The sequence below is a fragment of the Mesocricetus auratus genome, unplaced genomic scaffold (assembly GCF_017639785.1).
Source record: "Mesocricetus auratus isolate SY011 unplaced genomic scaffold, BCM_Maur_2.0 Super-Scaffold_100006, whole genome shotgun sequence".
Classification (NCBI taxonomy): domain Eukaryota; kingdom Metazoa; phylum Chordata; class Mammalia; order Rodentia; family Cricetidae; genus Mesocricetus; species Mesocricetus auratus.
The window spans coordinates 14,972,684-14,989,131 of record NW_024429190.1 but is presented as its reverse complement, the minus strand read 5'-3'; the positions used below and the strand labels follow the sequence as shown (position 1 = coordinate 14,989,131).

Below are 16,448 nucleotides of genomic sequence, written 5' to 3'. Positions count from 1 at the left end.
GCATTGAAAAGATTAACATAAATTCATGTAGAAATCCAAACTAACACACCCCAGATTTTGTATACCCTTTAACAGCTCTAAACAGTAGCATCACCATGCCAGTTTGAAGTTGGTCTTTCGCATCACAGTACAAAGAAGCACCAAGACACATGCCGCCTCCTATACAGAATGCCATTCATGAGCATTGGCAAGCACCAAATGCTTGCAATAGGTGAGGCCATGCGTGCATCACTTCTAGTCTGGGCCAGGATTTGAAAGTCAGAAATCATTCTTCACAGGCAGTCAACTTGGGTTCTTCCTCTCCAGACTGCCACCTCTGAAGGCAGACTACAACATAGCTCAGTCAGTGGTGTAACCTTCAGGGCAGGGCTAGACATTACTCATCTCTGTATCATCAATGACAGAGTTGCATCAATAACTATTACCCTGAGGCATCATGCTCCTGCTCCGCCTGCACCATGTTCCTCAGGCTGGCATCAGCCAAGGCCTGTGTGAAGTGCGTGTACGGTGCCATGAAGCAGTAGTGATACAAGCCTGGCCTCACACTGGAAGAGCCAAGGCGTTGTGCTCGGCACTGAGACTTGCTGGGGTTGGAAGATAAGCCATCAAACTGGGAGGCCAAGTTTGTCCCAAAGAGAGTCTTCAATAGCTAAAATGAAAGAATTGAAACATCAATATTATCACTAAATACAGATTTAATATAGACGAGCAGCACAGGCCTGTCTGTTATTTCAGCAGGTGGACAGGGGTTAAGATGGACACAACTGAAACAGGCAAGTTCCAGATGAGCCTGGGCAACGTAGTGAGATCATGTTTCAAAATTTAAAAAGTCTCAGTCTTTCCTAGAATATACAAAGCCAGGTTCAACTCTCAGTACCACTGATAAAATGAAGAAGGGAAAACAAAACAAAAACAAAAGTAAACACCCTTGAAGACTCTTCCTTTCCCAGTAGCAAATCAAGCAGGAATATATGATGGAAGGTTTTGTTGTGAATCCCTGTGAGTCAGTACCTCAGAAGATTCCCACAGCGTGGTGCCACTGTGCCTGGGATTCTCTGCAGTTCTAAGTGAAACGAGCATTTCCCACGGGGACGGTGTGGCAAACTAAGGCAAAGCGATGAGGACCAGTGCTGCTTCTGGTGCCTTCTGCCTCTGAGGACCAGTGCTGCTTCTGGTGCCTTCTGCCTCTGAGGACCAGTGCTGCTTCTGGTGCCTTCTGCCCCCCACAGTCCCAATCACAGAGCAAGCAGGAGCCACAGTGAGAGACACCCAACCCTTCCTGATACCACATGAGCACCAGCTTTTAGAAAGGAACTAAATTTTGTTGCTTTGGCCTGAGGAATTAGTACAACTCCCAACGTACAGGAAATGACACGCACCTGCTGAACACAGACAGTTGCCATCGTTGGTTCTCGACTAAAGCAGGATTTCAGATATCCAAGGACCTCTTCAACACACTGAAAGGAAGAGTATGACATTAAGTGACACACTGGTGACCACTATTGTTGCTAATTGGGAATAAGACAATCTCCATATAAACTGTATAAATGTCAAAGAAAACCAGAGTAATATTTTCAATCAATCATCTCAACAGAGTAACAAGAACTCCTGTACCTACAATTATATGAAAATTGCTCTCTTGTATATTTATATACTGAGTTTGTCATTCAATCATTCAGTAACTAATCAAGTATATACATTCATCCTGTTTTCAGGGCAGGCACTGAGAAAGGTACAAAGGAGTCAAAAGCCCTGAATGTAATGTTTAAGGCACTGTGAGAGTCATTGCCAGTGAGCCTCACTGCAGCCTGAACAGAATGCTCAGTGACCAGTGAAATGATACTAGCTGCTACAAATATAGAGAAAGAATGCAATTGCTGGCCCTCTAGGAGCTCCATAGTTATAGGGAACCAGGAACTACAGACACCACAATGTAATATTGAGAGGTTTCCTTCCCCTTCCTGAAATGACCAAAATGTATTTTAAAAAGACTCCAGCTTTGACACCACAGTTCTCAGACACTGGACATTAGGCCATAAAGATCACTGATCCTGAAAGGTGAAACAAAGCTAGGCCCTAGGATGTTCCTAGATAAGGATGGTAAAAGCATTCCCAGATTGTGACACAACAAGGGGACAGAAGCCAAGCTGGAGGGAAACAAAGACCCCAAGAACACTGCAGCTCACAGGATATGGTACCTAGAAGACCAGTCATCCAGAGATCCCCGGAGATCTTGGGAGAGAATGCTCCAAAGACAATTAAGGAAGCTACCAAAGGCAAGGCCTGAGAAACCATCAGAAGAACAGGAGCAGCGCTGGGCACTCACAGAGGCTGGGGACAGCCCCTGCTCTCACCAGCAGACAGGACAGGCAAGAATGTTCAGTTAGGTATGACTTCTTTCAGAGAGGAGTACCCAGCTCAGGTAACACAGCAACCCATCTGACAAAATGTAAAAGCAAAACCAGGAAGAGCAGCTGGTTTCATGTAACAGCACTAGATTCCATAAGATGGCTGAAGACAACAGAATACAAAATAGCCAGCACTCAACAGAAAAGTTCGCAATGCTAGGCATCCAGTCAAAGATTACCAGGCAAGCAAGGAAACAAGAAAACCTGATCAATAATAAAATTAAACATAATCAATTAGCCAAAAACCTAGAATTGAGAAATTTTTAGTTAGCAAACTACATTAAATCAGTTATTAATTACAACTGTATTTTAAAAATTAAGTTCAGGCACAAATGGGTCATCTACATCACACACCCTTCACAAGGTTCAGGAACCACCTCAAAACAAGGGACAGAAAGACTGTAAGAACCAGAAGTCAGAGAGTGACTACTTGACATGAACTGCTGCAATCATGAACTCACTGCAGCTGTGATTGTCTGTACCAGATTGAGCCAGCTAACATTTTAGTATGAAGTGAGAAGGGTTCACAAGCCCCTACCCCTAACTGAGGAGCTATGGACAGTTGATGGCTTTGGAAGGAAGGAGAGTCACTTTTCTTTAAGAGCTCAGAGCCTGCTTGATCTGCCACACCCCAGTGGACAGACTTCACACTGAAGTATAAACAACACAAAGTGGAGTTGGTGGATAATTAAATTAAAGGGGGGACACAAGGAGTAGGGGGTGGGTAAAAAGGTGGGGGACAATCTAAGGGGAGATACCATCTAACAGTTGAGAATAAATATAATCAAAATGTTACATGAAATTTTCAAAGAATTAACAAAAATATTTATTTAAAACAGTTAAAGTAGCTCAGTGGTTAAAAGCACTTCTTCAAAAATCATTAGGGCCAGAATTCTGATCCCAGCAACCACATAACAAGCCGGGTAACCTGTGCACCTACAACCCTAACTCCAAGGAGAAAAGAGATAAGATTGCTGGCTTCTAGCACAGCAAAAAAAAAAAAAAAAAAAAAAAAACAGTGTCCAATTTAGGGAAAGAAATAGGTGGAGATAATAGAACAGGACTTACAATGGCTTCCATGTGGCAGATACACACACCCTACATGTGCACATACACCCAACATGTGCGTGCGTGTGCGCGCGCACGCGCACACACACACACAAGCACACATACAAATGAATAAATAATTTAGGTTAAATAAAGACATGAAATTTAAAGAGATATAAATTAAACTTCTAGTGATAAAGACTGTAATGTTAATGATGAAAGATACAATCGACGGAGTCTGTCAGCACCCTTGCTAATCTGACTTCATTCCTTTCCATTTAAAAAAGTCAAAGGAGGAAAAAAGGATCCTGTGAGCACATTTTCAACATTTTCTATACTAAATGAGGCTTAAGGAAAACCCTTAAGTGAAAAAAACGTGGTAATAAGACCTACCACACTGGTAACAGACCTAGTAGACTGCCTCGACACACTGTAGTACTGGACACAAATGGGTGCGGTCTCCCCAGCTGCGGTAGCTGCAGATGTGAGGTACTCTGACCCAGGCTCAAGGAAGAGAGATGAGACACGAACCTTTCCAATGTCCTGCAGTGTTGCCAGCTCTAGTATCTGAGAGAGGACGTCCAAGGCAGAGCGCAGGAATCCCCCAAACTTTTCAGTGCTGTTCTGAAGATCTAAGGTGACCTTGGTAGGGTGGAAGGAGAGAGCACACGGTTACTGGTACCACCGAAGTCTGTTTATCTACATAAAGACACAAATGTCATCTGCTGCTGGGAGCCGCGTCTGCAGTGCTGATCTAGACTCTCACCATCCCAGGGGTGAATGGTCACTGTCAATTTCAGATGTAGTCAAATCAGTCCGAAGGTGATGAAGATTCTAAACACTTCTGCTTAACTGAAGTATATACCAATTCCCCTATTTCTACAGACTCAGGTAAGGGAGACTGCTACAAAGAACCCGTAGCAAACTATCACAACAGAAGAAAAAAAAAAAACTGTCCTCTGTTGAACCTAACCACCCATGATGAAAGGCAGAAGACAAAGTACAGGAAATGAGAGTGGGCCTTGGCAGTTTCTTGATGAAAGACTACATTTTCCAGCTTCCCATGAGAACTACGTAGGTTATTTCTGTCCTAATAAGAGGCTGCATCCCATCTTCTTCTGTAGGCATTTTGGCCATCTGCACACATGGGTGACAAAAGTGCCCTCCTCACCATGTTCTGCCTAAGGTCAAATCAAGCCTCTTTTTTTCACCTTCTGTCTCTCTACTGCTGCCTTTAATAATTTAACATACTATGCTTTAAACCTGTGATGGAAAATCTGCCTTCACTACCCACTCAAGCCATCCACGGACAAACCTCCCTGGCTCTCATACACTCCCTAGAAAGGCCACCTGTTTCTCTCAGGCAATCTTTTCTTTTTAGTGTTTCTACCCTTTCTTTCTCACCTAAACACCCTCTGACTTTCCAGGTAGGAGGCCACGCTGCAGTCAACCAGAAAACACATTCAACATACCAAGCATCAGGACAAGGAAATTAGTGGGACTTAACTCAGGGGCACCATAGTTAGGTCTGGCGAGTTTACTGTAGCTCTCTTCTGTCTCTCTCCCTCAAAGGCATTAGAGACATTCCACTGGCTGTGAGAAAATTTGACTGAGAATTCTTATTCTGGGAACTCTCCACTGACCTACCATTTATTCAGTCAAAAATCCTGAGAACCTTCTATTAACCCTATGGTTTCTTTCTTTTTTTCATTCATTCATTCTTTTTTCCCCCCTAGACATGGTTTCTCTGTGTAACAATCCTGAATGTCCTGGAACTCACTCTGTAGACCAGGCTGATCTTGAACGCACACAGATCTGCCTGCCTCTGTCTCCCCAAGTGCTGAGATTAAAGGCGCGTACCACCATTGCTGGGCCTGGCCCTGTAGTTTCTTAACTTTGGGATTATAGAGTTTAAGGACACTCTCTTACTTTGGAGGCTGATTTGGAGCAGTTGGTCAATTGGAAGCTTTGCAGACACTTTAAGAGGCTGAATACTGACTCTTGTTTTTACCTTAATCTTGGGCCCCACCATGGGTTCCAAATTCTCCATTTCAGAGTACACACCTTCATCCTGGATATGGGCTAACCTAAATAGCTCCATTTTGGAAACCTAATACTGGTTTCTCCCTCCAAGTTTGTCCCTGTAAGTGAATTAATTACATTTTTACTCAGTACAACTACAAATATAGTTCTGAGCACATTAATTTGATAGTTTATATGATGATTGACCATTAACTTGTATAGCTTTAACAGTTCACAATAAATTAGTAGTAATTCTTTTTCTTTTCTTTTTCTTTTTTCTTTTTTTGGAGACAGGGTTTCTCTGTGTGGAACTCTGGCTGTCCTGGGACTCACTCTGTAGACTAGGTTGGCCTCAAACTCACAGAGATTTACCTGCTTCTGCCTCTCAAGTGCTGGGATTAAAGGTGTGCACCTCCACCAGGCAGCAATTCTTTTTATAAGATTAGGATTTTATAATTTTATTGTTGACAAGTTTGAACCTTAAAATGTTCTAATTCTTGATCTTAGAGCCAATCCCCCAGTCTCCTCCCTAACAATGCAACAGATCACCAGCTGCAGCCTCCTTTCACCCAGCCCACATCTCATGTGGATTCTACAGACCATGCCTCTTTTAAAAAAATCATGAAATGATTCCTAATGATACTCTGCTATACTTATAGACTGGTGCCTTACCCAGCTGTCGTCAGAGAGGCATACCCCGGCAACAGATGGGAGTGGATGGAGAGACCCACGGCCAAATATTATGCAGTAACATAGTCTACACTGGAGGTCTCCATTGGGTCCCTCCCCTTGTGGTTAGAAGAATCATGTGGAAGAGATGGTGGGAAGACTGTAAGAGTCCGACAGAGTGGAAGTGGAGCTGAAGAGAGGGGAGGTGTGGAGAAGCTGGGAGGAGTGGAGGGAGGGGCAAACTGTGGTTGGGATGTATTGTATGAGAGAAGAATTTAATTCATCTTTAGATAACAAGGCCTTTTTGTGTTTGTTTTTTTCTAGTTTGGCCAGGCCTGTACAGCCATATGCAGCTGGAGGCAGAAGGAGCAGACTTCTGGCGGGTCTTATTTTCCATGCATCCTTGTCCCTTAATGAGGCTAAAATGCACTCACTCTGTCATCAAACTCACAGCTTTGGAAAGCTATTCAGAACATCTAGGCAGTGTCTTTGACAGTTGGTTTTATATCTGTAGAGTCAACAAATGATTCTATTAAGTTATGTCCAAAGCCTTTAGGTTCTTCAAGAGGAGATGACTTTGATGAAGGAGATTCTCTCCCACCTAGGCTCACTCATGGTGCTTTGAGAACATAAGCTAGTCTCTACCCAGAGTTCCTGTACTCTTATCTTGAAGCCTACAAAGAGTATAAAGGTTTTGGCAGTGATGCTTGTAAATGTTTTCTAAGAAATTACAAAAGCCAGTATTTGTCAGAGCTCACTTAATTTGGTTATCTTGTTTTACAAATTATTCTTCTAAACGACCAATCTACTTTTAATAGAGTGATGTCAAAAAACATGCTTACTGCTGTCAGTGTGTGGCGGGCTAGATCTGTCAATTGGCAGAAGAGTAAAGAATTGGCTTTAGCCTTGTTAATTCAGTTCATGTGATATATAAATTATGTATTACAGATTTGACAAGACTGACTACATTCATCTTTTTATGTGCTGGTTAAGTATATGGAATTAAAATATTATAGAGAATTTTTAAAAGGTTGTGTTAGTAGGTTAATTTTAGGAAACTTTGTAAAATTGAGTCATTTATTCCTGACAAGGCAGATACTGTCTCTAGGAGTATACATTTTGAGTTGGAAACTGGAAATTATTTCTTTCTGAGGAATATAATTTAGAATTAAACTGCTTCTTCACACAGACTGACAATATAATTTGCTATACTATATAACCAATATACAATATAATTTATATACTATTACACTTACATAATCTTGAAATGTTGGTATAACAATTTAATATTAACAAAATACATAGTCATGTTTCAAATATTAAAATGTTAAAGTAATAGTCCCCTTTTTTTTTCTGAGATAGGGTTTCTCTGTATTGCTTTGGATGTCGTCCTGGAACTCACTCTGTAGACCATGCTGGCCTCACACTCACAGAGATCCGCCTGCCTCTACCTTCCAAGTGCTGGGATTAAAGGCGTGTGCCACCAACACCTGGCTTAGTTCCAATTTTTAAAAATTTTACTTTATCAAACTGTTTTTAACTAAAAATTGTGTAAGATACTGGTTTTAAGACAGGCAGTGGTGGCATACACCTTTAATTTCAGCATTTGGGAGGCAAAGCTAGGCAGATCTCTGAGTTCAAGGCCAGCCTGGTCTATGGAGTCAAGTTCCAAGACAGCCAGGGCTACACAAAGAAACCCTGCCTGAAAACAACAATAACAAGGTACTGTTTTTGTTCGCTAAATAATAACTGGCATTATTAATATTTGAAACAAATATACAAAATTCACCATACTTGGAAGCAACAAATATTACTTTGACACTTTCTGTTCAGATTCATTACTTGAATGCTGACTTTTAACGGATTTCTCTTTCAAAGCTTCCAGGAGCCTGTTTCTTATGAGGAGTCTGATGTACGCAAACAGCTAACTACAGTTAGTTACCTTTTCCTTCTACATAACTATGGTACATGGTTCAGCCAGTTGTACAATTGCATTTAACCTATGTTAACTTTATACTTTAGCCTTACATTGATTCATGTTAATCTTGATGTAAAAGTTTTCCTCATGTAACTCTGTCTCTGAATTTACCTCCTGACTTACGTTATACTAGATCTTTGCCAACTGTTGTTTTATTGTGGCCCCTTGGATGGATCCTCTTCTGAGTCATTCTAACTGCTGCGCCCCTCATCAACTATATGTCAGCCTTGAAGCAGTTACCATAAGATCAACACCCCCAAATCCCGAAAAGCAGTATGGGTGACCTCTGAAAGGGAACTAATGGGCCATGGGCCACCCAATTCATCTTACTATTCTGGACATTTGGGGGGGGGGGGTTTGACCTAACACCTAAAACAGCTGCACTAAAATCTTCTTTGGATCAATTAACCTCTCTGTCTCATCACTTCAGATCACCTTGAACATCCTTCAGGACCAGCTTGACTTCTGGACTGCTGCAGTATCCGTAGTTAAAAAGGACTACTAGATCTAACTTCTGCTCTGGGATTTGTGTTCTCTTCTGTGAGCATGCTGCTTCCAGGCCAACAAATCCTAACTATTTGAACAAACAAAAAGACAGAACAAAACAAAACTATAAGCCTCCTCCTGATTATGGGCTCGGGTTCCCTCGCACCCTGGCTCCTGCCCTAGGTCACTCCTTTCCTCCTCCTTACACTCCTCACACTTCTGTTTTTACCGGTCTTTTAAATGTGTTACTTACTGAACTCCATCTTATACCATGCAAAATGTTCCACATAAGCTTTCCCACCCTACAACAGCTACATTTGTTCCTGATACATCTTCAAAAAGATCTTTTAGATACTAGATAAGCTAAAGGTACCGTCATCCCTTTCACCCCAGGCCAGGTACCATTCCTTTTCATTAGAGTCTTACATTTTCTTCTGTTCCCTTCTTTTGATACTCTGTAGCTCTCTGCTATTCTGCTATGGAACCAGTCCCTGTCACCCTGAATCAACTCTGTACCCACTGTCTCTCACCAATCTACTGTCTTTCCTGCCTCTCTCGTCCCTATCCCAAAACCTTTCTGGAAAAATCTTTCAGTTCTACTCTAAAACCACATCATCTGCCCTCTGAGAATTATTTTTCAGGTGTCTTAATTGCCAAACAAATTAAAACTGTCTCCCTGTTATATGACCAAAGGACCTCCTCTTTAATGAACCCAGACCTACCACCTCCACCAAAGACCCTCCTCAGCAGAAGCTCATTCTCCTGTTGTACATGTTTTATATCCTCCCAAGAATGAGGAGTGATGGTTTCCTGCTTGAAGACTATACTTCCCAGCTTCCCTTATAGACTGCCCCATATGGGGCAGCATCCCATCTTCTTCTGTTAGGCACTTTAGCCATCTACATGTAGGTGACAAAATATTCCCTTGCTATGAATAAACACAGTCCCACCTATAAGCCTCTCTTTCCATCTTCTGTTTCTCTATAGCTTCTTTTATATAACCTAGTGGGTCTAACTCTGGGGTGATAGGGATCAACCTCAGTGTGCCTAGGACCCAGCAGTGAGACCTGAGATCCCAAGGCTCAGAACAAAGCAATTATGTTATGTGGAATTAAGCGCCCAATGAAGAATGAACTCTACTCCAATCAGCAAGATCCTCCTTTCCCCAGGGAGAGAGGTAAAGGGAGGGGAGGAGAATGGAAGCAGAGGAAGCAGGGGAGGAGTGGGTAGAGGACAGGAGATTCGAGTTAAGAATGAAGGAAAAACGAGGTGAGAAGACCCACAGCAGGGTAGAACAGCTACTCAAAACACACAAACTCAAGAGGTAAAGAAGTGGAACCAGAGAGCAAAGAAGCAGAAATCGGGGGGGGGCCGCAAGGGTAAAACCAAACACCCGTTTTAGGAACACTTTGTTTCAGGAACAAAGAGGGCCAACAGGAGCACACACTGGGAGCATGGGAAAGGGGTCCCAGATAACAGATGATGTGATCAGAAAGAGGCAGAACACTTTACATGTGCCCCCTCTACTACAGGCGGATAGAAGAGGACATAAACAGAGCTCTAAGCACTATCACTAGCATTCAAAAAAGAATCTATTAAACTGGCAATTATTAATACCAGTTCTTTCAAAAATTCTTTTTAACTTTCATAAATTCCTGAGGTAAGAAGTTTTAACAAACAGGTAAAACAGACAATATCTAGAAAATCCTAAAGAAAAATGGGAGTTACATCAGGAAACTACAGTAATTTAAAAAGTACTTCTATAGCAGGGCATGGTGACTCATGCCTTTCATGCCAGCACTTAGGAGGCAGAGGCTGGTGGATCTCTGTGAGTTTGAGGCTCTGAGATTTGAGGTTAGTTCTAGTCAAGCCAAAGTTAGATGGACAAGACCCTAGTCTCAAAATTAATTAACTAAATTTAAAAAATAAAGAAATATGGGCTAATAGATGAGTGACCAACTGGTATAACAAAAACATAAATGAAACCACACAATCATTGAGATTTTAGCATTTGATAAAGAAAGGATTTCAAATCAATAAGGGCAGTCTACAAATCATTCATTATATGTTAGAATAATTAGGGGGAAAAAAGAATGTAAACCCAGACCCCATCATCCAGAAGCCACTGCAAAGCTGAATCAGAGACCATCTGGCAAAGGAGCCTCTACATTGATAGAAAACACCTATCTGACAAGGGTACTAGTGTGCAGATACCCAGGTTAAAGGTCTGTAGTGACCACCTGGTTTTTCTCCCTTGAGACTATAATCTTGGTTTGTATTGACAGTTGCACAATATTATGGGCCTCACAGAGGGAGAGGGTACATGAAACCTGCTTGGCTTGGCTGTGTGTCTTCAGGACATGGCAGTGATGAACCTTACCTATAAACAAGATTATGTGCTGAGCCCCAGGAGTCCTTGAGAAATGTCTCTAAACACATTCTTGGTAGGTCAATAAACAAACAACACCCAGAGGCCACAGGAGATCATTTCTCTAATACAAGAATCCTAAGTATTTGCTAAGGTACCATAAACCAAGCTAGAAGACAAATTTGGAAAGAAAAATTTGAGTCCTATGTCACAGGGCTTCTTTCTATGTAAACATGCACATGCATCCCACTAGAAATACATGCTTGAAATAAGCAGTGGGTAGTACCTTATAGTTGGCATGAGTGGCTTTCAGGACATCATGCAGTTTGAGGTAGGAAGGGAGATGGTAGAAACTCCCCAGTGAAGACGATTTACTTGCTGTGACAGGTCCTGAGGTGTCTGATTGTCGAGAGGCTTAGAAAAAGAAAACAAAAACAAGCAACAACAACAAAAACCAAAATTTAAGCTTTTAGAGACAAGGAAAAAACTTTTCAAGTTTAACAGCAATTACTACAATGATGACATTTCAAAATGATCTAGCAGAAACACTCAACTCTTTTTACCTCCTGACCTTTGAAGTAACAGTGCTAGGAGGTAATAAAGAATTGGCTAAAATACTAAGCCTGAGAGTAAAAGAATGGAAAGAAACAATGAACAAAAGGCTGATGTAGTTGTTTGTGGTTTCAGCCAATCTCCCCTGCTGACTGAATGGCTGAAGCCAAACTCAGTATCTCTGGGCCCATTAAGCAATTAACCAGGCAATGTGGACATGTTCTGTAAAGGGCACACACATCACTAAAGTGCCAAGCCGAGCAGTTTCCTCCAGCTTTAAGGACTTCTCTGGTTTGAGAGACTATCAGTCACATTTTCAAGCTTGCAGCTAAATCCTCCTGCATTATGATAGTCAATCCTTAGAAACAGCATCTCTTAAGATTTCATAGTCAAAGGATACAAAACATTTACCTAATACCTTCAAAAGGCCTATTGTACAGCCCTACTACCAAGTTAACAATGCATTAAATACATGAAGGGAAGAATTATAGCTTTCTCACCAGAAAACAAAAATCACAAATACTGAGCTAAGGCATATATGAGGCTTACATACAAGGGCTTCTCGGCATGTGTATACTAACTAAGACTGCTGTGAGAGGGTGTGCACAACAGGTAGACCAAGAGGACACAGTGGTCACCCTCTGCTTCCCATTCCAACAATGGCACAGAGAGGGACTCCCTTATTTTGACTATGCCAAAATTCTGACCCTTTTGCCCTGACATCTCCACCGGTACAGAAGCCCCTCCAGACTTCTGTGTGTTTTCTAGACTCCCCCAAATCAGATGACTTTATTGTCATTGGTCTTTCTGTCACTGCTCCTCTTCTCTGTTTTAGATACATCTCACTTCAGAAAAGGCTTCAAACTCTCAATCCTCCAGTCTCTCAGCCGCTGGAGTGGTTGGATCAAAGATACATCATACCTGGCTCCCACTGTCTAGTTACCTCTCCCAAACACAAATCCTCCATTTCCCTTATCATAATTCTTCTCATATCCCAATTTTGTTTTCTTTACTACCACTACCCTTATCTATGCCTAGTCATGTTTGTTCATTCCTTTACTGAAAATTTAGAGTCCTCTGCAAAATTTGGATTCCTCGCTATAGCAAGCTGCCTCCAGAGTAAAGTGACAGTTTACCATGCAGACACTAATGAGCACCCAGAGAAGCCTTCCAACTGTACTGCTATAGACCAGCTTTGCACAAGGTACATACACACTTTGCACCACAGGCAGCAGTCTGGCCCCAGAAACTGCTTCCTACCTGCACTGGTCTCACCACCTTTCTTAGGACTCATCGGAGCAGAAGCTTGTTCTCCTGGTTCTTTTTCCTTCCCTTTCCGTCGAATAGGACTTAGAGAAGGGGGGTTTGTTAGCGAAGGCAAAGCTGCCTAAAGTAGAAAACAAAAATATAATGGAATAAAGCCAAATCAGGAACCAGAAACCAAAACTATTAATACACACAGTTCCACTATGTATTGGAAAGTGCTAGCCCAGGCAACTTCATGGCCTTTGAGCTTTTATAACAGAGCTTGGACACTATAGAAATAACTCTGCTTTCACCCACACAACCATACGTAGCAGTATGGCTCTGAACTTCCTCACACCAGCACTGAGGATGGGTTGGAGAAAGGAGAGCCACCATGGAGTTAAAAGAACTTGAGGTAACTGTCACCCCCAACCCTGTCCCCTCTAATAGCAGGTAAGCAGGACATTTGATGTGAACCATCACATGAGCACGCACAATGCAACGTTAGAAATCTCATTTTTCAAGGGAGGAAACAGGTTTCTGAATAAAGCCACCTGTTCAATGTCACAGCTGAAACTCAGCAAAGCTGCCAAGTCAACAGCCCAGATGTGGCCCATGCTCTCCAATATTAAATCAACCCCAAGGTTTAATGGGGCAATCAGGCTCCTACACACAAAGAGGAAAGTTGCCACAGGAGAGTAGAGACAACATGTAGAGGCAGGCACATCAGGTCTTTGCCTGCTCCTCACTCCTTTCCTGGCCTCAGCAAAGGGCCTGCTCACTCACTGTCTCTACCCCTGCCTATCCTCCTGTTGAAATAATAGCAATGCAAAGAGGAAGGGGCTTCAGAGTGATGAGGTCATGGTGGCAGGATCCCCATAAAAAGTATCAGTGCTCTTGTGAAAAGAGATCTCAGTAGTTCCCTTACCCCATCTACCATGAGAAGACCAGCCTTTACCAAGGACCAAATCTGTCAGAGCCTTGCTTTTAGAACTGTGAGAACTAAATAACCACCGAAGTTCTACTATGATGGTGACCCAAACTAGGTGAGGCACCACACACCTCTGATCCTTATCTGTAAAGACAGCAGCATATCAGACAAATGGCTGCAGTTAAACAGTGCATGGAGGGAGGCAGGAAGGCTGCAGAGGGCAGGTAAGAGACTACCACACTCAAGAAGCTTGTGGTGGAAAGAACCTGTTACAAAGCCACCAAGTGGAGGACTGTCCAGGAGACACACAGGCAGAGTAATGGCTGTCCAGAGGCAGGAGCATGGCAGACTTTGGAGTCACAGATACAGAGCTAACTGTAATGATGGCCATACAACTTTGTGGCATGATTTAAAAAAAAAACTCCAGGCAGTGACTCACTCTATAATTCTAGCACTTGGGAGGCTCAGTTGAGAGAATCACCATTAGTCAGTCAGAGGCCAGTCTGGGATATGCAGTAAGTTCCAGGCCAGTTGACCTACAGAGTAAGACCTAGGCTCAAAAAACAAAACTTAATTGTACACTTGAATTTTATGGAATGTGCACTATCTATCTCAATAATGTGATTTCCAAAAAGAGGCCAGGACAGTAATTTAAATGATATATCAGTTTATAGCAGAATCCAGAAAAGAGGAGCTATGTATTAATGAACATGTACCTGATGCCAAAGGGATGTTTGTGCATCTGTACACATGTTGATTTTTTTGTTTGTTTGTTTGCTTTTCAAGACAGGGTTTTTCTCTGTGTAGCCAGCCCTGGCTTTCTGGCAACTCAATCTGTAGACCAGTCTGGCCTCAAAACTCAGATACAACTGCCTCTCCCAAGTACTGGAATTAAAGGCATGTATCACTACCACCTGGCCCATTTAGATTTTTAATAAGAAAAACAAAGAATAGTGACCTAAAATAAAGTTGTGGTGACTCCTGTTTCTATCATGACAAAGTACAAAGTAAGGGGAGAGAATCAGGTACATAAGAGGGAAGAGGGTAAGAAGCCAGGGCCTGGCTCAGGCATCTGACACATTAGGGTCAGCCTCACAGGAACATCACCAGGACAGCAGGCACACTGAACTACAGCCCAGCACAGCTGAAGCCCCTGACAGACACCAGGTACATCAGCAGCTGACTCCCCAGCTGCCTGTTCAGTAAGTGACTATTTAGTCAGTTCATTTCTCAAGCCACATTTAAAGAATACAAGTGCCACATGTGATCAATGACTAATGTCCTCACTGGTATGGACATGAAAACTTCCCTCTATGGCAGAGAGTCCCATAGAGTAGAAAGGAAGTGAATGATCCATAGGAGGGCACCTTTAACAGTGGATAGGAAACCAGACAGTGAACGATGTTGGAAGAAACACAAGAAGCCATATCACTTGGGGTATAAAGTAGCCCAGAGAAGAACAGGAAGGCTGTCAAGGTGCCTGTAAAACTGAAATGAATGACCATGGCAGGAAGCACTCTGAAAGATGACATCAGAATAAAGAATGGATGGCTCAAGTGGGAGGACACAGTCCTGCCTGAAAGGGTCAAAGACCTTGGCCCAAAAGTCCATGCCTGAGCAAAAGTCCGTGCCTGAGCTGTAGGCTGATTCTTCATAGGGTTTATAGTGAAGAGGAAGAGAAGGCAAGCAAAGGGAGATTAAGGGAGAGAATCACTTCTGAGCTTTATGGCTGACACCAAAAAAGAGGACAAAATAACTGCATCTTTATGTTACGTTCAATGTCTGAATATGCTATTTTCTTTGCTTATAGCAAGAAATAAAGGAACAGACTACTAACATGGATGTCCAGGAAGCCCAGTCACTAGACTGATGATAATGGTTGTCCCTAGGAAGAAGTTACCTTGATTGCTGGTCCAGGGGTCACATCATCCAAGACATGAGCACAGATATTGATCACCTTCAGCAGGTGAGAGAACAGCTGTTCCACCATGGGCACCAGTGTCCGGTCCCCCAGAGCAGGCCAAACTTCCTCCTGTCTGGTAGCTGCAGAATTGGCTTCTTCTTCGGAGGTCCAAGAGCTTCTCAGAGACTTGGGGGCACTGGCTGTGGCACAGGAACACACATTACTCCACCTCCAATGTGTGGGATGGGAAGCAGTTGTGGCCTAAGTTTCTCACATTGATCTGTGCTACCATACTGCTGGACCTCTGTATCTAAATAGATGTCTCAAGCTCACATATTTGCCCCCCAAACTCCAATTTTCCAAAAAAGTCACCACTGTCCTCCAGCTATGGGGTTTGATCCTCACAACTGAGATACAGTTGGAGCTCAGGCCCGAAGATGCTGCCTCTATTATGTTCTCTTCATCCCCTCTGCTCTACTCCTCAAACTGCACTCATGGTTTAGTCTTTTACCAGAACTCCAACATAACACCCTGGACCTCCCTACCAATTCCAACCCAAACTCAAGTCATCTGACAGATCTTTCTAGAACACAAATCCACCTAGTCCCTTCTATAAAACATACCAGTGACAAACAGAACGAGTCAATATCTGTCAGTGGGAACTAGTATTTTTATCCCCAAGTAGATTCAATGGTTTCTGACCTGCCTGGCCACATTCTCCAGTCTTAACCCTGTCCTCATGTGATATCCACCGTAATTTAGATACCTTCAGTATTATAAATTTTCAGTTCTCCAAATCTTTACATATGCAATACATCACCTGATATTTTCTATCATTA

At 42.5% G+C, this 16,448-nt stretch overlaps 1 protein-coding gene across 2 annotated transcripts in view; it reads right to left on the bottom strand.

Annotated features, from left to right (window-relative positions):
• The window catches only part of Htt (huntingtin), a 141,818-nt gene that overhangs the window by 59,876 nt on the left and 65,494 nt on the right, over positions 1-16,448 (bottom strand). For both annotated transcript variants that reach the window (XM_040746950.1, XM_040746951.1), the window contains exons 26-31: positions 15,607-15,809; positions 12,791-12,917; positions 11,265-11,392; positions 3,987-4,097; positions 1,380-1,457; positions 426-649 (exon numbers count right to left, since the gene is read on the bottom strand). In XM_040746950.1, coding sequence (XP_040602884.1) covers positions 426-649; positions 1,380-1,457; positions 3,987-4,097; positions 11,265-11,392; positions 12,791-12,917; positions 15,607-15,809 — 871 coding nt within the window. The remainder of the gene's footprint in view (positions 1-425; positions 650-1,379; positions 1,458-3,986; positions 4,098-11,264; positions 11,393-12,790; positions 12,918-15,606; positions 15,810-16,448) is intronic.